This window comes from Micromys minutus (genome assembly GCF_963924665.1).
Source record: "Micromys minutus genome assembly, chromosome: 29".
In the NCBI taxonomy this organism is placed as follows: Eukaryota; Metazoa; Chordata; class Mammalia; order Rodentia; family Muridae; genus Micromys; species Micromys minutus.
This window is the reverse complement of record NC_137964.1, coordinates 8,164,736-8,189,646: the sequence shown is the minus strand read 5'-3', so window position 1 is coordinate 8,189,646 and position 24,911 is coordinate 8,164,736. Positions and strand designations below refer to the sequence as shown.

Sequence of the window (24,911 nt, the reverse complement as noted above, 5' to 3'; positions counted from 1 at the left end):
TTGTAGAGAGAAGCACACCAAAGAACTCCTGGTGGTGCTCTGGCTGCTTCCTGTCACTTTGGCGGACTCCTGCCTATCAGTGGGGGCCTCATGGTTTCTTATGGATTGAGCTGCTGCTGCTTATTTGTATTTGATGCTTTGCTAGTGGGGTGGATTGCAGGTAATAAAGACTGGATCTGCCCCAGTGTGGAAAGCTCTTGGGGCCACTTCTAGAAATTTGGCAGGAATTTGACATTGGGCCAGGAAAAGGAAGTAGGCTCAAGATCTTGATCATTTTGATAAGTCCCTGAATACCACAGGACTTTGTTTATTGCCTTGTTTTTTTCTTGACCTAGAACTGATCTTATTTGTACTTAGAATGGCATAAAGTCAGACTGCAGAAAAATAAAGCTGCTTCAGCCTCAGCATTGAGTGGAGTCATGTTATAGTGTTGTCTAAATGTCTTTTATTTTTCAGTCCTTGATTCCTCCCTTGAGACCCTGCTGACTGACTGAGCTGGCTTGGTCATCCCAAAGAAGCATGAATAAACAGGTCCATGTCCCTGTTGTCTGATTAGCCATTTTCCTCCCATCTCTTTGGTCAGTTGGGTTATAAGAGTGTTTGGAGTGTTCAAGAACCCTTACTAAAATAGGTTTTGAAAAATATAAACCTATGCATACAGGGCACTTTCACTCCACATCTGCTATTCCTTGTGGTTGTCACATGGTACTGGCATCTCTAAAACTGCTGGAGTCCCTTGCTGGAACTGGGCTGCACTTTCAACAATAGCCTTTCCTGGATGCTCGTCACAGGCTCCAGCCCTGCTACACATTGCCAAGCTTAGGCTGCTCTCCTTTATGCTTTCAAAATCAGTACCACTGATTCTTACACTACCAAGTTTGGCTGCCAGCATGAGGTGTTCAAACTTTGCTGCTTCTGAAACACAGCGTCTGTGTCCTGACCCCAAGGAAACATGTTCCAGAAGATTTCGCCCTAAGAATGCTGGTCTTTTTTTAATCACAGCTGATTCTTTGGTCCTAGCTAATGGGAACCACAGATTCTCAACTCAAAATAGCAAACGGCCCTGTCAGAGTCTTTAAACTTTCCTCCGAAACTTTACAATCCAGGCCTCCATAGTCTTCACTGCTCTCAGCATTCTTAGCTTTCAAGACTCCATGGCTTCACAAGCCCACAATTCCAAAGTCCTTTTATAATCTCCAAAACACAGTCAGGTCTATCACAGCAATACCCTACTCCTGGTACCAACTTGTCCTAGGGTTTCTACTGCAGTGATGAAACACCATGACCAAAAGGCAAGTTGGAAAGGAAAGGATTTGTTTGACTTACAGTTCCATATAACTGTTAATCACCAAGGAAGTCAGGACAGGAACTTAAACAGGGCAGGATTCTGGAGGCAGGAGCTGATGCAGAAGATATAGAGGGGGGCTGCTTACTGGCTTGCTCTTCATGGCTTGCTTAGTCTGCCTTCTCATATAACCCAGGACCACCAGCCCAGGCATGACACCACCCACAATAGGCTGGGCCCTCCCCCATGAACCACTTATTAAGAAAATGCCCTACAGGCCTGCCTAACAGATCTCATGGAGATATTTTTCATTTTCTCAGTTGAGGTTCCTTCCTTTCAGATGATGCTAGCTTGTGTCAAGTTGACACTAAACTAGCCAGGACAGCCCCTCATTGGTGGTGCTGTTTGAGAGTCTTAGGAGTTGTGGCCTTCTTAAAAGAAGGGTGTCACTGGAGGTGGGCTTTGAGTGTTTAAAGACTGGTAACATTTGTAGCGCACTCTCTAGGCTTGGGGCTTACAGAACCTTACCCCATCTCCGTTGCTCACTCTCTGAGTCAGTCTTTAGGGTATGAGCTCTCAGCTGCTGCTCCAGGTGTCACATGATTTGCTACCATATCCCCCTAGTTTGAAGGACCATTATCTCATACAAGATCAAAATCACTCAGAAAGACTTAGTTCATCCTTAGAGAGCAAGCAGCACACTATAAATTAAAGTACCCTGATTTTGTTACTCTGAGCATCCTGCCTCCTTCATCCTTCTTCCTGCCTTACCTTTCTCCTTTCTTTCTTTGTCTCCTCTTCCTCCCACTGTACCCTCCAGAACTCTCCCCAGCCCCTTCCCCTTGAGCCTCAATTTTGATTTCTCCCTAGATCTGTCTCTGAACTAAGAACTGACTGGGGCTTTGTCATTTTCCCCCCTCTTTCTCCTTTCTCTCTTCCCACCTCCGCCTGAGCTTTTGTTTGCTAAATTGCGGGCCTATCAGAATTAATGAACACATTAGAGTTTTCCATATTGAATGGTAGCTGAAACGACTGTGTTTCTAAATCAGCCAGCAGTGCATGCCACATTCCGAGTCTCCCCAGACTGCCACTGTGGTATCTACCATTCCATAACCTTGAGAACGAGGCTGCAGGAGCTTCAGGTGAGGCAGAAGCTGTTCCTGGCATGTGCTTTCCTGGATCCTTTGTTTCTATTTTGAACACCTCTGGGGCTCTAAGCTGGAGTCCATAGCTGGGTTATACTGGAAGATCTGTATTCTGTGAGGCTGCCAAGAAAAAAACTGAAGACGTGATTCTGCTGGCAGAGCAGGTGTCCTGCTTTGAGTTGTGACATAGCTGGCAAGCAATAGCTCATGAAATGACCTTCTTTTCAATTTAGTAAAGGGCAAGCATTTCTTGGAAATGCATATATTTCTCGAGAGCTCTAAATCAAGGTTGCATCTCCCAGGGCCCTCTCCAAATCTTTTGCTCTGACGTTGATTCTCATGGAGTCGGGCATTAAGCCGATCATAGCTTCCTGTTAGTTATTAGACGCTTTTAAATGCGTCTCAGAAGAGGAAGCATGGGCTGAGTGTGCAGGTTCTGCCCTTCTCAAATTCAACACTAGGACTGATGAGCATGCTGCTATGTTCTAAGGCCAGGGACAGCTGCCTCTCTGTAGGAGAAAGGAGAAAAGGGCCCAGAGATCCTGTCCTTTATTTCACAGATGAATCACATGTGCTCCTGGTCCAGATCAGTGAGTGCCACTGCCCAGGATGGAGGAGACACTTTCTCCTTCTCCTGTTGCCTTGGTTCACCAGATCATGCTTTGACTTTCTTAGCCTGTGTGTACATCCTGCTGATCAGCAGAGAACCCACAAAGGAAACACGCGTGTTTGCTTCAGACACCAACCTCACACAGGACCTTCTCCTCTGTCACGTGGCCCTGCTCCTGCCATCCCCCCAAGCATCCAGCAGGAACATCTGTTTCCAGTACCGGGTGTGTAGGCAGGCTCTGAGGGTCTGTCAGAACCTCAAAGGGGACTCTTGGGTGAGCCCAGGAGTCAGGAGTGAAGACATCCCAGGGGCGATTCTGCCCAAAGGTCCCTGGAGGAATAAAGACAAATGAGCAAGGACCATGCACATCCCAATGGGAAATGGTAACCCATCTTCTAACCAGAGTAAAGCTTACTGCTAACCTGGGTAGAGACCTCCTTAAGACTAGCAACGCCACCGCAGTCCAGTTAAGCTATTCCCTGGTAGCCTTATAGCAAACAAATACCGGGCAACTAACTAACCCTTGAAAGAGAATCCTAGAACGCCTCTGACCATGTAGGTGCAGGCTGCTCAATAATGTACTAAGAACTTGAAAGATAAATTCGACCAGACACAGATCTATTTCAAGAAACACAAGCTACTGGTCAAGATGCCGTAACCAGACGGTCCTTCTGCTGTAATAAATATTGAATAATGCTGCATCCGGGTTTCTACCTGCCTCAGACTGGTTATGTTCTTGGAAGCAAGACACACATGCGGCCTTTTTATTTCAAAATGCTTTAAGCAGCACAATAGCTGGGCAGCTGCCTACCCTCCATGCTGTTAGAATCTATCTTCCTATCCATAACCCAAGTTATTACTTACTGTGTTTCATCTGGTCTGCTCTTAGCTCCAGTTGGCCAACCCACATGGCCATGGTTTTTATGGCTCAGCTAAACCATGGTGACTCTCCATTCCTCCTTCCAATTTATCTAATGTCTTGTACAATACTCTATTCCCCCCTTTTTCTTTCCAACCCCCTTCCCTTTACTTAAGAAGGAAAGGACAGAGAAAAGAAAAGGGAAGGTAGAAATCCCCGAGTCTAAGCTCTTTAGTTTCTTCTTTGTTTAAAACTACAACATTTGCAAGTTATCCCTTAAAATGGCAACGTATCTATAATTCATAAGATACCAAAAACCAGACACCCCAACTTAAGGGACTGAGATGATGATTTTCTATGACTGCTTCCTGATGGACTGGGGTGAGGAATTCTTTTTTACATTTAAAAAAAAAATTTTTAATACGGGTAGAAAGCCTGTGCCATGACTGTTTCATATTTATTAGGCTATTCTTATTGCTATGGTCCATACATACAGGCCTTTGCCCACTACATAGCTGAATGTCTCTACCTGGCTATGATCCTCATGATAAAACTTCCCAAAGATTTCAATGAGTTCAGATGGCTTTGCTTCCCCCTCCCCAGTTTTGGATACAAGAAGCTAATATTATGGTATAGACCAAATCACAGCTCCCCAAAATGTATATATTGAAGCCTCAACACCACTTCCCAAAATGGAAGAGACAGGGACAGTAAATAGCTTTAAGTAAGGTCATAAGACCTGATACTTATTAGTGTTCCCGTTAAAAGATACAATGGAGAGCTATCTCTATCACGTGTGGATCAAGAGGCCAGTGCTCTGAAAGCCAAGTAAATTCATTAGGTCATGTGGAGGCTACCATCCTGGAGCCAAAGTTCAGAACTCAGAAGGAAATAATTTTTCATTAAGCAACCCTGTCTACACCACTCTGCTCATGGCAGCCTGGACATACTAACACACTTTACCACAAATGTGTGACTCGGTGGAGCCACGGCTCCTTGGCCCTGAACGGAGCAAAGGCGGGCCTTACCGATGTATGCCCCGTCCTTGTCCCACAGGCGCACAGTGCCGTCAAGGGAGGATGATAGCAAGATGCTGTCCCCTTCTATCAGCTCCAGACTAGCAAGATAAAAGGGGGGAGTTGATTTGTCAAAAAAGGAGATCAGATCCAAATGAAAGGAAGAGAGAAGCTGGATTTATTCCCAAACACCATCTTTTCTTCACCTTCCTCTCACACTCCCTCCAGAATCCCAGACCCACCCTGAAGCAGCAGGTGGAAGGGATGGGAAAACCACTTAACGGGTGATCGGCCTAGGTGGAAGAGCAAGCGGTCAGAAAAAATGAACTGGTGAAAATGCGCGCTCTCTCTCTCTGTCTTTCTCTGTCTCTCTCTCTCTCTTGGCATTCAGTCCTTTCAAGCTTCATGTGAATCCAGACCAACTGAGCTCATACATGTGCAGTAGACTGCCAGGTCAATGTGCTGTTGGAATTGTTATTGATAACTCCACTAGTTTTTATGATGACCCTGCCAGTCCTCCTACCCCCCCCCCCCAATAGTCAAGGCAGAGTCCTATCAATGTATTTCATTAACTTTAGCCCAATTACTGGATGGTCACCTCTGAACTATTTTCTTAGACTGGGTATTTCTCAGCTGTACTCCCCAAGTCACACTGTTTGAGTCTCACTGGACTGTGCCTGTCAGGGGGCACTTCTCTCTGCCACACGCTCCTGGTCCACCCCTTCTAAAGAGGCCCCTTGATCTCTCCATCTTCTTCTTCCCTTTCATTCTCACAGTTCTCCTCCCCACTCATTCTCATGGTTCCTACCTGTGAGACACACACACACACACACACACACACACACACACACACACACCAGCATGGTAAAGGAAGCTCTGCCTGCCTCTATTCTCCCCAGTAATTGGCTGGTGGTCATTTTTTTATTTAACCAGTCGGAGAATAAGATGAGCAAAGTTTACAGTCATTTGGTGTATGGATCCTGGGGTTCAGCATTTAGCATTTGAATTCATGGCAGTACCAGCCCAGCCCCCAGCATCTCTCCCTTAGGTTCCATGAGGATCGAATCCCTCTTGTTCCGTCCTGAGCAAAATGGAAATGTAGTTTTCCTCCTTCAGCCAGCTCACAGGGAGTTTGAAAGGACTGATGTGACCAAGACTCCAACGGTTTTCCTTCTTTTAGAGATACTCTTCAAAAAGATGATACTCACGACGTTACCGTGCTCACGTGAGCTCTCCAGGATGTCACGGCTAAGTGGAAAAGAGAGAAAGGAGTCCAGTACGGATGTGTGCCCAGTGGGAAGTGGCATTGTTGTCGTGGTGGTGTTGGTCTTTCTGCTTTAATTCCCTAAGTGGTATGAAATAGGACCAATGGAACATGCTTACCCAGTCAGTGACTTTCCTCGGTGATTTTTATTTTGTGTGTTCATGTTCATGGTGTGCTGGCGTGCTTGCGAGTGTGTGGGCACAGGTATGCAGATGTAGAGAGCACAGGTTGATGTGGGGCGTCTCTTCCATTGCTCTTCTCATTTACTGAGGCAGGGGCTCCTGCTGAACATGGCGTTCATCTAGCTAGCCAGGGGGATCCTCGGTCTCTGACTCCTGAGCGCTGGGATATATCATGACCACCAGTCTTCTCTTAGGAGACAGGGGACGTGTGTGTGTGTGTGTGTGTGTGTGTGTGTGTTGCACCTGGCTTTTATATGAGTGTTGGAAGTACAAACTCCAGTCCTAATGTAGTCTCTCTCTCCCTCTCTCTGTTGCACAATCTTGCAAATAAATCTCTGTGCACATTTGTCACTTCCTTCGCCAAGTCTCTACAAGCGGAACTGCCATTTGTGGCCTTAGACACAGCTTGTCTCAATGGACAGCAAGCAGTCACCCTGTTTGGTGCCAACAGATGCCCCTTTCCTGCATCTCTGCTGACATCAAACATTTTCAGGAAACGACTTCCCTGAGATTCTGCTTTCTGAGAGCTTTGAGAGTAACCCCTTGCACTGGGACAACTTAATTTTCCCACAAGAGCATCTCCCAAGAAACAAAGCAATCTTATCTAGGGTTGAACATGAGGAAATTCACTGCGTACTGGTGGGAGCCTGAAGCTCTGTTCCCCGGAGGCCATACTCCTGGATGTCATACACATGTATAAAGCCGTGCTGGTCAGCCAGGTAGGCAAGAGTATCTCCTGACGTCACCACGATGCCGCTCACCTGGGCTTTTTCTCTGGACTGAGAAATAACAAAGGCAAAGATAATACAAAGGTAACTCTGGCAGCGGCACAGGCCTTCAGTCCTAGCGTTCGCTCGAGAAGTAGTGCAGGCAGATCTCTGCGAGTTCAAGGCCAGCCTGGTCTACAGAGCCAGTTCCAGGGCAGTCAGGGCTACACAGAGAAACCCTGCCTCAAAAACAAAACAAAACAAAACAAACAAAAGCAGTAACTCACCCTCAGCCACTTAGAAATGTCAGGAAGATATCAAAGCGTCGGAACCTGGCAGACAATCCTGATGCCTAGGCCAGTGTCGGAGAGCAAACAAGCAATAGCAACAGTGAAGCCAGAATGTTACCTAACTGTTCCCCCAACTCACCGGAGTGAAGTTTGCAATGAGGCCAGGCCCACTGAAGAGCTTCCAGAAACTGACAGAACCTGGGGAAGAGGGAGGTGGTAAAGGGTGGGCTGGACTCTGAATATGTGCTGGGCCCATTCTGCGGCCTCACACCAGGGGCAAACATCTCTTCCTTATGTGGTGCATTTTTTTTTTCCAGTTAGAACTGTAAGACCATATCGGGGAGCAGTTTTGACCTTGATGACTAGGTGGGTTCTCCTCTACTAATCAGGGTGACCTTGGCAGAGGAGGGGGCCAACTGTACAATATGTGCCATGCTGAGTCTTCCTGTGTGTGTGTGTGGTGTGTGTAGTGTGTATGTGTGTGATGTATATGTGTGTGTGTGTATGTATGTGTGGAGCATGTGTGGTTTATGTGGGGGGGTGGTGTATATATGTGTGGGGTATGGTGTGTGTGTATGGTGTGTGGCATGTGGTGGGATGAGGAATGTGTAGTGTATGTGTGTGGTGTGTGTGGTGTATGAGTGTGTGATATATGTGTGTGTATGTGTGGTGTGTGTGTGTGTGTGTGTGTGGTGTGTGTGGCGTGTGTGTGGGGTGGTGGTGGTGTGTGTATGTGTATATACCTGGCCTAGTGGCCTCAATTCTTGCATGTGGTTGACATGTAGGTTCACTAGCAAATCTCTGTGAAGTGGAGAAGCCCAAGCAGATCTTGGATAGCTGCAGAACCCTGCTCTTCTTTGGGGAAGGGGTGTATGCTCCCTCCAGGTAAAGCACACAGAGTGAGGATGGGTCCCAGAGGAGTCAGAGACAGCTGAGCTCCCCCAGGCCTCAACAGCATCTGATAGCAAAAGACCTGCAGTGTGGGACTGAAACATGTAGAAGGCGGCCCCTCTCAAAGGTGACAAACAACCAAACACCCAGGGGTCAAATACATACAGCTTAGCCTTGCCCACTACCAGGACAGCAGCCACTGCCTGTGTGACTTCATCAAAAATCCTAGAACATCTGGGGGCTTGATCTGGGCCCACTTGTTACCGTTGAAGCTTAGAAATCATGTTCCTGGGTTAAGGTTGGCTAGCTTGCTATCACCCCTGCTGAGCCCTCCCTTCCTTCTCCTTAGGAGTTGCCAGCTCCACTGATGACCTCAGCATCCTTTTAGCTCTTCACTGCATGACCCTTTGGCCCTTCTCCTTTGGTTCCTCTGTGAGGCCACCTGTAGCTGCCTAGGCCAATTTCCCTTGCCTTGTGCTCTTCTGTTTGGCCCAATTTAATTGTGTCACGGTGGGCCTCACAGTCTCTTTGAGATTCCTGGCATCACCCTCCCTTGAGGGTGGCCTGGGGCCCAGCAGGCTGTAGGAACAGCAGGGCAGAGACTTGATTTGGAGGAAGATGGGCTGGTATCCTGGCTACACAGCTGCCCTCCTGTAGGGTTGGCTGTGGTTGGAGCAGATTGGAGTGTTAGCCTGGGATCTGTAAGGCCAGTGATGAAACAGCAGAGGTAGATTGTGCCACTCGGGGTGGGGTAGGGGCTTCCTTACCCAACCTGGACCAGGGATGGCCTTATCTCAGAAGTAAGAGGCCTCACCTCCGGGCCCATTGCTGATGAGAGAAGCGGCTGCTGAATCCAACTTCGTCAGTCGAGTCTTTAGAAAGGCAAGTCGGGAAACACTTCTATCTGGACCTAGAAATGAAAGGTGGGCCTGGCGGGCCTGTTGTTTTGTTTTCACAATCTCCCTGCCTGTTTTCACTGGGCCCTGTCTCTGTCTCTCCCTCCCCACAGCTCTCTCCCTCCCTCCCTTCCTCTCAGTCTTTTTCTCACTTCTCTCTCCCCAGCACATGCTTATGTGTGGTTCCCCCCCCCCTCTCTCTGAGATCTGAGAAACCCAGGCAGCATAAATAGTCAAGCTGGTGGGGTCAGGGTGGGCATTATAGCCCAGGATGCATAGATACTTCCCCAGAGTGCTCCTGGGTGAGCAACTTTTATTTAACCTTTAATTAAGCACACACCTCTTCACCCATACAGTGGTAGGCTGCTGCCAGAAGGGGAGATTCACATTTAAGCAAATGGGAAGACCTAAAGATCAACATTCCTTTTTGTTTATTTTTCATTTCCATCTAAGCATGTCTGTAACCCTTCCTGCCCCCTACGGGCCTTTAGCCAATATTGGTCCACGAGGGCAAATGGAGCAGATGATGGACTGAGAATAGGGTAAGGTGTCAGAGGTGGGGTGTCAGGGGTGGGGTGTTCAGAAGCCCATGTATGGTAATGACAAGATACAGGGGACCAGCTTCGAGGAGACAAATCAACTTTACTTGGGGTGATTCAAGGGATATATATATATAGTTTTGGGGAGGTGGGTAGGAATATCTAAGGTGGGCAAAGGTCATTGGCTGAAGGCTAAGGTACTGAGATGCCTCTTTAGATGGGAAGGCATTCCAGGAATCTCAGAAGCTAGGTGAATGGGTTCTTATCTGAAGAAAGTTGAGCCTGTAATCTTAACCAAGACTATGTGATACTCTGAAGGTAGAGGTACCTGTGTGTCTGTGTGTGTGTATGTGTGTGTGTGTGTGTGTGTGTGTGTGTGTGTATGTAGGGTGGATGGGGGGTAGGGTTGTTGGAGCTCCCAAAACAAGGTCAGAAAAAGAGAAGCCCTGTTTGTAAAGGAAGTCTGCTATTTTCCACAGAGCCCCAAAGGCAATCCAGACAATGGTAGACTTTGACCGTAAGTAGCAGGGCAGTACATGTCTTTGGATAAGGCCATGTGTCAAGTGTAAGACAAACATCAGCAGAGACCCCAAACTAAACTAACCAAAACTCCCAAGCAACCCACAAAATGGCATGTTCAGGAAGGGACAGAGCCAGGGAAGGTATCTCACATGGGCTGTGTTTGTGTTGACTCTTGGAAGATGGCCTAGGTAGAGGAAGCAACCATCAAACCAGGACTCAAAGGACACTGCCAATTTCCAAATAAATTAGCTTAGCTCTAGATGCCTAAGTTCCCCCATCTGCCAGCATTGGGGACTCTTTATCCCTAGCCCCCTAGTGTCTCTTAGTGAAACTCAAGACCCACAAAGACTATTGTAGAAAGGGAGCCTGGGAAAAGCACAGTCCTTCCATGACCCTCCCGGAACCAGGCCAGGATGGGGGCTTCAGAGAGGAAATGGGCAGCTACATATACTGAATGCTTACAGCCCCCCAATATTCAATATAAGGGCATTAGTAAGTGGATCTTTGGGAGGTCACAAATGTGACCTTCCTGTTTATCTACTCATGCTTATCCCTGGAATGGCTACAGAAGAACAAAGGTGTGCCAGCCTCCTTCTTATCCATGTGGGGTCCAGGAGTGCACCCTTCACAACACCTCAGCCGTGCCCATCTGTCCAGTGGAGATGACCTCCTTCACAGTGGAGATCCCATGAATCTCTTACATAACCTCACTGTGAAGCCGGAAGGGATTAATGGCCCCAAAGCGCCCCTCTCTCAAAGTTGCTCAGCCAATGGCAGCTGTTAACAGTGAGCCCAGTTTCATTCTCAAGTGTCAGGCTCCTGTGGATGTAAGCAGGCAGACACTGCCTATCTCTCAGGGTCAGTGTGTGCAGTAGATAAAATAAGCTGATGGGAAGATGGCTGACAGAGCTAACCAATGGGTACAGATTACTTTCCTATACAACCTCCTCTGTCTCAGGTGGGCCAGCTTTCTTGAGCTTTGACCTGGTTGAGATCCCCTGGTTTCTCTCATAATCAAATTCTTTTTGGTGTGGAAGAGGAATCAATAATCCCCTTTAGGCTGAAGAAGGGAGCTGAAACATTAGTGAATCAGCTGAATAAAGACTTCACTCTGGGGCTGGAGAGATGGCTCAGTGGTTAAGAGCACTGGCTGCTCTTCCAGAGGTCCTGAGTTCAATTCCCAGCAACCACATGGTGGCTCATGACCATCTGAAATGCAATTTAGTGCCCTCTTCTGGTGTGCATGAAAACAGCATATAGATATATGTTAAATAAACAAATTAATTAAAAAAAAAAAAAAAGACTTCACTCTGTCCAGCTTTGCAAGCCCCTTTCCCAAAAAGTACTGTGGTTCTGCATGAAAGATGGCCTCCTCTTCACCAAGCCCATGTGAGAAAGGCTTTGGTGTTACTGTCAAGAAACAACCAGGCTGCTCCTTCACGGGAGGAAGGGTACATATACCTTGTGTGCATGTGCCTATGTACACATGCCTTTGTGTTTGTGCACTGGAGATGGCATGTGTGGGGGGGGAGAGGAAGGGAGGGAGGGAGGGAGGGAGGAAGAGAGAGAGATTCTGCTCTTCGGAAGTGTTACTGTGGTGGTGGTTGGGTTTGTATTTCTGTAGCAAAAGGGATTCTCCAGAAGAGCCTGCTTACAGTCTACAGTCCTCATGGGTTTTGCATCCCAATTGCTTCCTGAAGCATTGGCCTCACATCCTAAGCCAGTGACTTTAATTTCATTTTAATGGCAAAGAAACTAAACTACTGGAATGTAGCGAACGCCATCTCTTTCCTCCCTAAAGATTAAAAACACCAAACACAAACAAAAAGGAGCAGTTTGATGTTCTCAGAGAGAGAGAGAGAGAGAGAGAGAGAGAGAGCGCTACGGAGAATAATTTTTTAAAACAAACGGGGAAATGGGGATCAGAGGCTGACTTGGTGACTGTCCGGTCAGAATTCCATTCTGACGCCTAGGTTGCCAGAGGCTTCACCATCTATTCCCTCTAGGTGGCACTCAAACCGACCACGTGACTTACCCACAGCTTGCCTCTGCATTAGATTAGAAGCCCCTTAAGATCTTATACCTCTGACATCACTTCTCAGAGTGTCATGCACCTGGGAACAACTCAGAAGTACTTTCTGACTAAACGATTCAGACTTTTTGTGTTTGTTTGCTTTTCTTTTAAAAACAATTTATTTATTACATGTAAGTACACTGTAGCTAGCTGTCTTCAGACACACCAGAAGAGGGCATCAGATCCCATTACAGATGGTTGTGAGCCACCATGTGGTTGCTGGGATTTGAACTCAGGACCTCTGGAAGAGCAGTCAGTGCTCTTAACCACTGAGCCATCTCTCCAGCCCATTCATTTGTTTTTAAATGCTCAAAGCAAGGGATCTGATCTTCACTCATGGATTTGTGGGTCTGGGCCTCAGGAAATGAAAGACACGTTCTGTATCATCTCCTTTCCTGTGGCTCCAAGGCAGACAGCTGCTGTTCGGGAAGGATGGGCTTGGCCCCTTAGGTGGGTGGGGGAAGGGAGGAAGCATATTTGGCAACTGGCTTTAGCCAGTTTCCCAGCGCTGCATACCCAGCTGTAAAACTGGTAGACATCTCTACCTGATTTCTTATTTGCCATGCACAGTTACTAAGAGGTTCACTTAGCCCTGGACCAGGCACATGGCAGAGGCACCCCATCATTGTTTTGATGAGAAAAGAAAGGAATGAAGCCATGATGTTTAGCAGACAGAGAAGACACTGGAAAAAAAAAAAACAGAGCCAGTCCCCGCCCCCCAAAAGTGGTGAGTGGGGTGAAGTTTTGCAGTTGAATACTTAAGTAGTAAGGATGGATTGAGGTTGAGGATTATTGTAAGACCCCAGGAGTCTTAGCTCAGGAGCGAGAACCACAGAACACAATTAAACGGATAGACTGCTGTAATAACAAGAGGTTTAGTTCTAATTCCGTGTGAACGGGGTTGATCATTCTCTCAGGGAGGTGGGTCATGGGTCACCAAAGGAGGTGGAGGATGGGGACAGCATGGAGAACTTCCAGTCAGATGAGACATTGAGGGAATGCTGCATGGGCTGAGCTGGGGGAGATGGCTTAGTGGCTGTGTGGAAGATGCACGTGGCAAGTGGATGGTAAGAGAAAGAAAAAAATGAAAGAGGAAAGGGGGTGCCAGCACAGCTGGGGTCTCAGTGGGGACACTCTTCAGGTTGGGGGCAGATACAGACCTCAAAGATACTGAGATAGACTTCTACAAACAGACGTGGGGGCTGGGCTTTTAAGCTCTTGCCCAGCTTTGCAGGGAGGGGTATGGACAGGGATGAGGACAGGGACAGACATGACAGGCACATGGCAGAGACAGGAAGGGATGGAAGGACGGACATGACACAAAGCCAATCCCTTCCAACCAGGTCATAGTCCAGAATGAAGACTTTAATGAGGGTCTATGTACAGAGGCTATGGGACCTGCTCCTCACCTACCTTCTTTATGGTCCTGGCCATCCATGGGGCTAGGGGTGTTCAGCTTGCAGTACATGTGGCCTGAGATGACATTCCAAACTATTATCTCTCCATCATAACTGGAGGTGGCCAGAAGAAAAGGTGGGCACTGGGCCACACAGAGAATGTCCTCCTTGTGCCCGTGGTTCTAAGAAAGAAAGACAGGGCTGAGAAACCAGATCCCAAGTTTGTGGGTCACAGCCACCAGAGGAGGTGGAGGATGGACACTGCAGGGAAGCCTAAGAACTTCCAGTTGGATAAGACATTGGGGGGATGCTGACTGGGCGGAGCTTGGGGAGATGGCTCGGTGGCTGGGAGGAAGATAAATGTGATAGGGATGCCACATTTAGGAATATTCCCAAATTAGGATAAATCCCAAATTTAGGGATAATTTGATCTCTAAAATCAGACGCAGAGGGGTTCTCTGTGACTTCTACCTCTTCATATGAGAACCTCTTCGTATGGCAATCCCTGTGTTGGCTGTCACCTCTAGAGACCTAGCTTTCTGAGGGAACCAGTCCATCCTTACTATGCCATCCTGCCAGCAAGCAGGTTGTTGACAAGCTATTCCTGCTCAGGCCACTTGTGGGACAAGGGAACTAAGCTATGGTCTAAGGAGGTTTGGTTTCTGTGGAGAGAATATCATGTATTGTATGGCTGCATCGCCTGTCAATTAAAGAGCCTATGGCCTATGGCTTAGGCAGGAAATGGAAGGCAGGACATCCGGGAGTGAAAAGAATTCTGGGAGAGAGCCAGGCAAGGGAAGATTCATCTGGGAAGATACAAGGGGATAGACGCATGGTACCTGAGCACAGGTAACCAGCCACATGGCAGAATGTAGGTTAAAGTAATTGGGTTATTTTAGTTATGGTCCAATCAGAGAAGAGCCAAGGTATTTATAAATACATTTTGAGTCTGAGTCTTATTTCTAGAAGCATGGGGCTGGGAGAAAGAACCAACCTTAACTTATATAGTTTCTCACCAGCCACAAATCCACATACCATAGTAGAGTGAACCCGTTTGCCCTTCTCTGGGGCATAACTGTGAATGGGGATTGAAGCTATGTGCTTCTCTTTGCCCAGGTGCCTCTGCGGGAGACAAGAACCTGAACCTGATATGTGGAGACCAGAGCTGCAGAATTTAGGGGTCCCTGACCATGAGCATTTTACATTTCTCATGTGGGTGCTTACTATGTAATGGTCATTGCTCTCTCTCCGTCTCAGCTGTATTAAAACATCCTAACCCTGTCTTCATGTACTTGCCAGAGAGCATCCCTTGAGGGCTTGGCTTAAATTGCCAAAGAGACTCTGTCTGCTCTTGGATTATATTGTGAGACTATTGGGAAAGCAAAGACTGATGGATATCTCTTTCCCATGATCCTCTACTGCCAGATGTCCTACCCCCCCCCCCAACTGTAAAACAATGTTTTCTATTCTTAGGCTACATGTTTGAGTCCCCAAAATTCACATGTCAAAACCCCAATCCAGTGAATCTCATCCTGTGGGTCATGACCCCTTTGAGGCGGGTGTCAAATGACTCTTTCACAGGAGTTGCACATCAGATATTTAAATTATGATTCATAACAGTGACAAAATTACAGAGGAACTGTATTAAAGGTCACACAGTGTACTGGCTTGTTTTGTGTGTCAACTTGACACAAGCTGAAATTATCACAGAGAAAGGAGCCTCTGTTGAGAAAATTCCTCCATGAGATCCAGATGTAAAGCATTTTCTCAACTAGTGATCAAGGGGGAGGGCCCAGCCCATTGTGGGTGGGGCCATCCTGGGCTGGTAGACCTGGGTTCTATAAGAAAGCAGGCTGAGCAAGCCAGGGGAAGCAAGCCAGTAAGTAACATTCCTCCATGGCTTCTGCATCAGCTCCTGATTCCTGACCTGCTTGAGTTTCAGTCCTGACTTCTTTTAGTGAAGAATATCAGTGTGGAAAGTGTAAGCTGAATAAACCCTTTCCTCCCCAACTTGCTTCTTGGTCATGATGTTTGTGCAGGAATAGAAACCCTGACTAAAACAGGCGGTGTCAGAGCTTGCTTATTACTATTGGAACTCCTATAAACAACACATATTTGGTCCACAAGAGGCACTTAGTAGGTGCTGAATGAATGAGAACATATTACTGGGTAATTATTATAACCTGGGCACTAGACAAGGTCTTCCGGACCACAGAGGACGTCAGATGAGGACTGGCTACTGGTTAATTTTATGTCAACTTGACACAAGCTAGAGTTATCAGAGGGGAGGAACCCTCAACTGATAAGATGCCTCTATAAGATCAGGCTGTAGGCAAACCTGTTAGACATTTTCTTAATTAGTGATTGGTGGGGGGCGGGGGGGGGGAAATCCAGCTTCTATGAGAAAGCAGGTGAGCAAGCTGTGAGGAGAAAGCCAGTAAGTAGCATCCCTCCACAGCCTCTGCATCAGCTCCTGCCTCCAGGTTCCTGCTTTGGGTTCCTGTCCTGACTTCCTTCCATGATAAACAGTGACATGGAAGCATAAACTGAATACACCCTTTCCTCCCCAAGTTTCTTTGGTCGTAGTGTTTTATGACAGCAATAGTAGCCCTAACTAAGACAATGGAGTTTGTATTTTATGGACATGTGCCCTCTGGAATATTTGTAGGGCATGTAATAGCTGGTGCTGTGGCCGGCAGTTGGGCACCGTGGCCTTATTCTTTATTTTTGTCTTAAAGCCTTGGAATGTAAACAGTTTTGAAGGAAGTCATTCATCCCTGGGAAACTGTAGGGAGCTGGGGACATTCAGATCCCTGACAAGCATTGGGCCTCTAACAAGCCACTGAGAGACAGGAATGTTATGACATCACAAATACAATTTGTCTCTCCAAGAAGAAACAGGTAACAAAAGCTTCTTTGATTAAAAACCACACCCTCCCCATGTTGAGCTTCCTGCTCATGGGGACTCCCCAGCTGGACTCCGCCCTTCGGGGCGCAGCTTGAACTCCGCCCCTCGTGCCCCACACTTCAACTTTAAACACGGGGCCATCGCCTCTCCTAGAGAGAAGGCAGCTGCCTGGACCTTCGTAGGCAGAAGAAACTGAGCATGCGTGGCAGCCTTTTGAGTAAAGGAGGTCTTCACTGTGTGCTACTGTAGGCCAGACAGTGGGCTGGGGCTCACCAGGTCATCCTGCCAGTGGGGCTGAGGCTTCCGGAAGTGATGAAAATCACGAGGTATGTCCTGTGTACAAAGCCAAACAAGACCCATTGTGCAAACCATAAAATGAGCTGCCAACACATTCGCGACGTCAGAGAGAAGGTGTTGGCACATTTCATAACCCTACCCCTCACCCCGCCACCGATGCAGATTTCTGAAATGTCAAAGCAAATTCCCCAAGTGCCAGTGGGAATAAAAAGCAATCCTCTCCTGACATCTGGGTGATTGCATTTCAGCAAATCATATGTCAACTGACAAGCTCTTCTTGGATCCACCGCATAGCTTTGCCTTCATAATAAGACCCAGAGCTGTTTCATGGGCTAAACCCGACGCCATCAGCCGGCGAAGCTGTAATACCAAAGGACAGATTCAGTGCTGAAATTTCCCAGGTAGTCATCCTTCAAATCACTCTCAGGATGCAAGGCTTAGGCTCTGAAATATAGTGAACTTTAAAATGAATAAAGAGAACAGACCGTGTTTAAAACCTTTCGGAAATCCAGGACCATCCAGCAGAGCAAGCAGGGTAGTAAAATGTCACAAGGTAGATTTAAAACTTAGTTTTTTGGGCGGTACTTTAAACTTCTGTCTCCTAATCCCTTCCATAAAGTGGGATTTCATGTCTGCAGAGACGGTTATGAGTGGCCTTTTATTTCCTCTTTCTGATTGGAGACACTCTAGGATGCTTTAAAGTCAGGCCGGGAGGAAGGAAGTAAAAGCCTGTGAAACCCGGCCATCCGCCTCCCCACTCCTGCTTAGCCTTCTCTGGAACTTGTGTCTTTGCAAGTAGGCTGGGGAGGAGGGGCCAAGTAGCGGGTGGGGAAGCTGGAAGGTGTGAGTCATGAATAGAACTCAAGACCTGCACCACCTCTGTCTCCCAGGATCCCAGGGTCCCTGGCAGCTCTCCTAGCTGGTACATCATCCCAAGGAGGGGTTTGGGAAAGACACAGAGAGGGAAATCTTTAGAAACAAACAAGAAGAAAGAATAAGGAGAAATAAAGGAAATCCTGTGTGTGTCATGTGCCTTATACCAGGCAGCAAAAACACGCTCTAATCTATTTTTAAAGAAGCTGGATGCTGGAGGGATGGCTCACTGGTTAAGAGCACTGGCTGCTCTTCCAGAGAACCTGAGCACTCAGCTGTGGACATCTGCACTCACATGCATTACTCTCCTCCCCTCCCCCACATAATTAACAAAAACAATACAAATACATCTAAACAATGAGCTGGAGGGATGAGGTCATCGGAGAGGAGGGCTTTTTGGAAAGGCCTTCATTTGTTACTTCGCACTTACAAAGTATACATTAATTCTTCGGTTCCATCCGACAGCTATGACACACCTAAGACAACAACAACAACAACAACAAAACAAACCAAAAAAAAAAAAGATACATTTATAAAAGTTCAGCTTTGGTTTGTTATTAACTTGGTGGTTTAACCCTGCCTTAGCCACAGGATACATAAAAAGACAGGAGCCTTTCTAATGCTTATGGAGACCAACGGGGAAATCATCTGACAAACCAGGGTGAGTCTTTAAAGCATCCGGAACCAGAAACAGGCCACCCCTTCATTTCTGAGGTCTACAGATCCTCTGTGAGCAGCTGCCTGGGTGGAGAAAGTGGAGTGGGGAGATTTACTTGATCTTCAGAGAATGTCTGAACTATCCAGCCGAGGTTGCTCACAGAAATAGCCTAAGGGTTACTTCACTCTTAAAGAGTGTTCAGGGAGGAGCCACTGTATTTTTGCTCTTTGATTTATGGTGGCTGAGGTTATTAGCTCCACTCTGGTTTGTCGCTCTGACATTTAAAACTTAGTATTGCTGCCATTGTTATTATTTCTAAACTATTTTTTTTTTTTTTTTTTTTTTTTTTTAAGATTCGTTTAGTTCATGTATGTGGGTACACTGTTGCTGTCTTCAGACACACCAGAAGAGGGCATCAGATTCTATTATAGATGGTTGTGAGCCACCATATGAATAAATGCTGGGGACTGAACTCAGGACCTCTGAAAGAGTAGTCAGTGCTCTTAACCTCGGAGTCATCTCTCCATTTCCTGTTATCATCATCATCATCATCATCATCATTTGAATATGGGCTGTTTTGCCTACATTTATATGTGTGCCTGTGGAATCCAGAAGAGGCTGTCAGATCACCAGACCTGGAGTTACAGATCATCATGAGCACTATATGGTGCTTGGAATAGAACCTGAGTCTTCTGCAAGAGCAGTCAGTGTTCCTAACTGCTGAGCCATCTCTCTAGCCCTGCTGATTTTTTTTTTTTTTTTTAAGTTAATAAGTCACTTGGTGGGGAGATGGCTTTCTAAACAGTTATCCCAATCAATGTGCAGAGATTTCCTTCAGCAGAAGGAAAATGGCAGAGCCTAGTTGCCTAAATTACCTCCAGGAAGCATCCAGGATCCCCCCCCCCCCAATTCTTCAAGACATTTTATTCTGGAAAATTCTCATCACTGTCATTACGGACATCAGAACCCCAAACAGCTAAGATGTTGAAGTTTTACTTTCCATCTGGTGGTGACTGGATTAAAGGGTGCTAACTTCTTCTATGGGTTAGCACACTGATAGATCAATGGCTGACTATGCTGCTAAGAGGTGGGGTCCAAGACCTTGGCAATTAAGAGCACTGACTGTTCTTGCAGACTACCTGGTTTTGGTTCCCCAGAACTCTTATCAGGGGGATCCCAACTATAACTCCGTTTCCAGGGCATCTTATACCCTCTGACTTCCATGGACTCATTCATACATGTAAACTCATGTAGGCAGACATACATATACACAATAAGTAAATATTTAGAAGAGGTGTGCCTTGGTTGGAGGAAGCGGGCCACCAGGGATGTGTACGTCTTTGAAAGCTGTGCCCGGTCTTTTGGGTCTCTCTCACCTTTTCTCATGACCTCTGCCACTGCCCTTCTAACCATGATGTCCCCATCTTGCCACTGAGACCTCAGAAACCATGAGCCAAAATACACTCCCCCCCCCCTTGTTGACCTGAGGTGTTATTTTTTCACAGTGATAAAGAGCTAACTAACACAACCCCAGGCTGAATGGAACTCACCTACTTCGGTTTACTTCCACGTAAGTACAGTCACACACTTCACTCTGATTTTCATCTAGAAATACATTATCATTTTATGTTAAACAATTTCTTTACTAACTCTTGCTTGAATCAGCACTCATGGGTTGCCCTAATGTATCAGAATAGACTTCATCATCTACTTTCTAGATGCCTGGTCCTTTAAAGCACCGTTCATTTGTGACCACCTTCTCTGTCTGATTCTGCCCTTGATCAGCTGCAGGAAGAGGCTTGGCTTCTCCTGACAGGACCCAGTGGCAGGTGACATGGAGTGAGCGAATGGGCAGATGGTCAAAGCAGGTTTGGGGATGAGGCTCATGAATTTAGCTTCATGTCTCTTTCACCTTGACTTTATTTATTTCCTTTTAAAAGGTGAAGAATATGCTTTTTACCTGCTCTGTTGGCATTGTACAGGCTAGAATCAGTTTTTTTTTTTAACCAAGAGTAGACATAGCAAATGAATGAATGACTAGCTTTGAGGCAGGTGAGATTTTATATCTATATATCTACATATATATATATATAGATATATGCACACATATACATACATACATACGTATATATGTGCTCACACACATATATATACTTATATATATGCATATATAATCTTTATTTATATACATTGATGTTTTGCCTGCATGCACGTCTATTTGAGGATGTCAGACCTTGGAGTTAAAGATGGTTGTGAGCTGCCATGTGGTTGCTGGGAATTGAACCTGGGTCCTCGGCAAGAGCAGTCAGTGCTCTTAACTGCTGAGCCATCCCTTTAGCCCCAGGTGAGAAGATTTATAATAAGAGACTTGCATTTCATTGGTGTGGCTGTATCTCCATGATATATAAGTCCAGAAACATTAAATACCGTGAACTAGAGAGAGAGAGGTGATCTCATACACCTGGGAGTCACAATCTTACTTGATTCATTTTCCATTTATGATACACGCACAGTTGTGCACCCACACTTCATGGGGACCACCTGCTGGAGTGCCCGCCTCACTTGCCGTGCTGAAGGGTGTGCAGACAGTGTCCATTGTTGTAGCTCCATATTTTCAGACAGCCATCTCTTCCCCCGGTAACAAGCCTAGGAAACGAATCGTCCCACTAGGATGACACAGCTCAGGTCACCGTGCTGAAAGTTCGTGATGGGAGAGAAAGGCTGTACCTTCTTCCGCTGGAGTCAAAGGTCACACAGGTGATGCCAGCATTACCATGAGTGCCAATAAACTCAGACACCTGTCCTCCTGTTTCAAGGTCCCACACTTTCACTACCTGTATAAAAGTTGAAAGGAAGACGGCTCAGAGATAATGACTATCAAATCACAGGAAATTTGCTTTTGGAAGTCTGGTGACATAAATAGTAATAAAGATGACAGTTTAGGGGAGCCGGACAGATGGCTCAGAGGACCAGGGATCCAGTCCCTAGCACCCACATGGCAGCTCAAAACCATCTGTAACTCCAGTTCTAGGGGATCCAGCACACTCATCTGGTCTCTGCACACAGTACGATAACATGGTATACATGCATACCCGCAGGCAAAACAGCCAAGCACATTAAATAAAAATAAATAAATCTGAAAAGTAAAAATGTACCTAGAAACTGTACTCCCACACAGCTGGCTTCCTTAAATGTATTCATTGGCTTAGCACAGCCACAGGAAATTGCCATGACCAGATCTCTTAAACAACAGAAATGTTATATTTCACCGTCTGGAGGTGAGTCCAGAATCAAGGTGTTGGTGGGTGTGATAGTGTTAGACATCAGCTTGACAAAAATCTAGAATCACCAGGGAGGGGCGTCTCAGTGAGGGCTTCTCTAGATCAGGCTGGCCTTTGAGCATGCTCAGCAGGGATTTTCTGAAGCTTGGGTGAACTAAGGTAGGAAGACCCACCCTGAGTGTGAGAGGCACAGTTCCTTGCTTCTGTCCTGGAATGAATGAGGAGCTAAGCTCTCGCTTGTGGGCTGTGGATCATGTGACCTGGGGTCATGCTTCTGGGCTGTGGGTGCAGTGTGATCTGAGCTCACACTTTTGGGCTGTGGACGCAGTGTGATCTGAGCTCACACTTTTGGGCTGTGGACGCAGTGTGATCTGAGCTCACACTTTTGGGCTGTGGACGCAGTGTGATCTGAGCTCACACTTTTGGGCTGTGGATGCAGTGTGATCTGAGCTCACACTTGTGGGCTGTGTTGATGCTTCTGGACTGTGGATGCATTGTGACCAGTCTGTACCTTCAGCCCTGTTGACTACCTGGTGACAACAGTAGGCTGTAATTTGGAACATGAACTAAAATAAACCCTTGGACCCAGAAGTTGCATTGGATATTTTGTCAAAGCCTCTGCAGTGGGGCTCATTTCCTGTACCTTCTAAAGTTCCCTTCCTATGACCTCCTTCGGCACAGTCGATTCCCTTCTTACAATTACTCTATTTCAGGCCCAACCCTTGAGCAGCCTCTGAGTGAGAGTCCTCCTCCAGGGAGTCCAATATCCTCTGTCTTGATGGCTGAAATCAGTTAACCACCGCAGGGAGGTTTCTCAGCCTGCTCTCAAGGTCTTCTGAGCAGACAGTGGAGTAGTGTGTCATCCAGTTAATGAGAAGTATTTGCTGTACATGTACGAGAAAACCACAAGGATATAATACTCTCAGAATGGATGTTCTTTCCAAAGAGCTCATACTGGGAGCCACCGGGGAAATGGCAGGCTCTTCCACTTGACTCTAAGCAAAGATTGTTCAAACAATACAGGGTCATAAGAGAACAGAACTGGATGTTCACCGCACTGTTGATTTCTAGGAACAGAACATACTACTCAGCTTTAATGGGAAGATGGAGAGGCCAGGCTACCTCACAAACATGTCCTTGCTAAGGTATCAGGAGCAGATACTTACGGAGGCTTCGCAGCAGCTGACCACATGCCTGAAGGCTGGGTTGTATCTACAGCACACCACGGGCTCTTGGTGGGAACGCACCAGGTGGGGCGCTGGGACAGACCTAGTTCATGAAAAACAGAGACAACGGACACCTGAAGTGACTGCTTGCCAGGATACCCAGGAGGGGTTCATCTGGTGCTCCATTACACAGTGGCCCGCAGGAAAGGCTTTAGGCTCAAACGATGAATCCAGGACCCTGGGAAATTTGCCTAACTGCTTAAAATCCCACTCTCTAATCTGCAATATGAGGATAGTGATACCTGTTTTACAGGGTTATAAGAGAACATGCTGGCTGGTTTTTTTTTTTTTTTTTTTTTTTTATGTCAAATTGACACAGGCTACAGTCATCAGAGAGGAGAGATAGTCAATTGAGAAAATGCCTTCATAAGGTCTGGTTGTAGGTAAGTCAGTTGGAGGAGGGCCCAGCCTATAGCGGGTGGTGCCATCCTGAGCAAGCCATGTGGAGCAAGCCAGTTACCAGCACTCCTGCATGGTCTCTGCATCGGCTCCTGCCTCCAGGTTCCTGCCCTGTTTGAGTTCCTGTCCTGATTCCTTCAGTGATAAACAGTGAAGTGGAAAGTAAGCCAAATAAGTCCTTCCCTCGACAACTTGCTTTGGTTGTGGCGTTTCATCAGAGCAACAGCCGTGGGGATTAAACAGGAAAAGATGTGTGGGCATCTTCTCAGGGTAGTACACGTGATTGACACATGATGAGGCACACAAGTGACTGGCACATGATGAGGTGTAATGACTAATAAAGAAGCAGAGAACATGACCTCCGACTGATTGATTGATTGATTGAGACAGCGTTTCCGGTAGCTCAGGCTGTCCTCAAACTCAAGAGCCTCCCGAGATTCTGTCTCCTGAGCAGTAATTGGATCACGGGTGTGTGCCATCACAAGCGGCCACGCGGCTCCTTGTAGGGCCGGGGGAGTGTGATTCGATGGTTCATGGGGTGATCTAGAGCAATGGGAATTTACATCTCCTCCCAAACAAACATAAACAAGTGAGTACACTATGAATCCTTCTGCCCCGAAGGCAAAACTTCTCAATTGCTGCAGGGATGAGGCTGAGCAGATCTCAGCAGGCCCCGTGCTGTGACTTCCAGGGGTACCCAGGTACAAGGGGCACGCCAGAGTAATCAGTTCGGTTCCAGACTCTGCCTCTGGGAAGCCAGCACTCAACAGCCAATTGGAGTCCCTTGGCCTCATTTCCTCAACTGCAAAATACAACCCCTTATGGAAATGTGAGGAATAATTAGGAGGAAATGCGTATAAATATCCACATGCAGTAGATATAATACCGAGTATCAATTCCCTGTGTGGCCTCCCTGCCTCCTCCTTCTTAATTGTTCTTCTGCAGTGATTCCTTAAGCTTGGCCACAGAACAGCAGGGCCTCCCACTGATATGCAGTCTCAGATGTGATGCTCAGACAGCAGCCTGTTCATCCCTGGGCTTGAGGAGGTGATGGTAGGGTCTGGCACAGGCAGGGGGAGAGGCAGGAAGTCCAAAAGAAAGGGGGAAACAAAGGGAAAGAAGAAAAATCTCTGGGTTTGTCTGCTGGTCAGATCCTTTTCCCCAGTTGCTGGGGGAGGAGCTCAGGCCTTGCAAACCAGAATCAGGTAACTCTGGGTTGCACAGCTCCTGAGAAACAGCAGGTGTGGGGTGGTCTAGGACAGGGGACGCGGTCTGGCACCTAATTGTTAGCACTAGAGATTGAGATTGTGTTTGCCACGAAGCAGAATTTCCAGTCATTGCGTTCCAAAAGGAATCAATCAAGTGAGCTGTTTGTTCTACACAACTCCATCATGCAGAACAAACAGGCGTTTGATTGGCAGAAGCTTCCACTTCCAGCGGGCTGTTTTGGCATCCTGAGTGAAGTACTCAGGATCTCCGAGGAGCCTGGCTGTACCAATCATTTAGTTGCACCTCTATTTGATTTTTCTCAGCCATTCTAGCTGACTGCATGGCTTCACTGAGATTAGAAAAGGGAGCAGGTAGCCACGACC

General features: G+C 46.9%; 1 protein-coding gene across 1 annotated transcript in view; it reads right to left on the bottom strand.

Annotated features, from left to right (window-relative positions):
* LOC308439289 (cilia- and flagella-associated protein 337-like) overlaps positions 1–24,911 on the bottom strand; it is a gene marked incomplete at both ends in the record, with an annotated part of 75,046 nt that overhangs the window by 7,695 nt on the left and 42,440 nt on the right. The window contains 13 exon segments of the mRNA XM_080941017.1: positions 3,177–3,370; positions 4,928–5,016; positions 6,124–6,163; positions 6,999–7,140; positions 7,498–7,556; positions 9,064–9,159; positions 13,694–13,859; positions 16,859–16,918; positions 18,186–18,231; positions 19,964–20,018; positions 20,980–21,059; positions 21,141–21,247; positions 22,861–22,963. Of these exon segments, the coding sequence (XP_080797143.1) occupies positions 3,177–3,370; positions 4,928–5,016; positions 6,124–6,163; positions 6,999–7,140; positions 7,498–7,556; positions 9,064–9,159; positions 13,694–13,859; positions 16,859–16,918; positions 18,186–18,231; positions 19,964–20,018; positions 20,980–21,059; positions 21,141–21,247; positions 22,861–22,963 (1,237 nt within the window).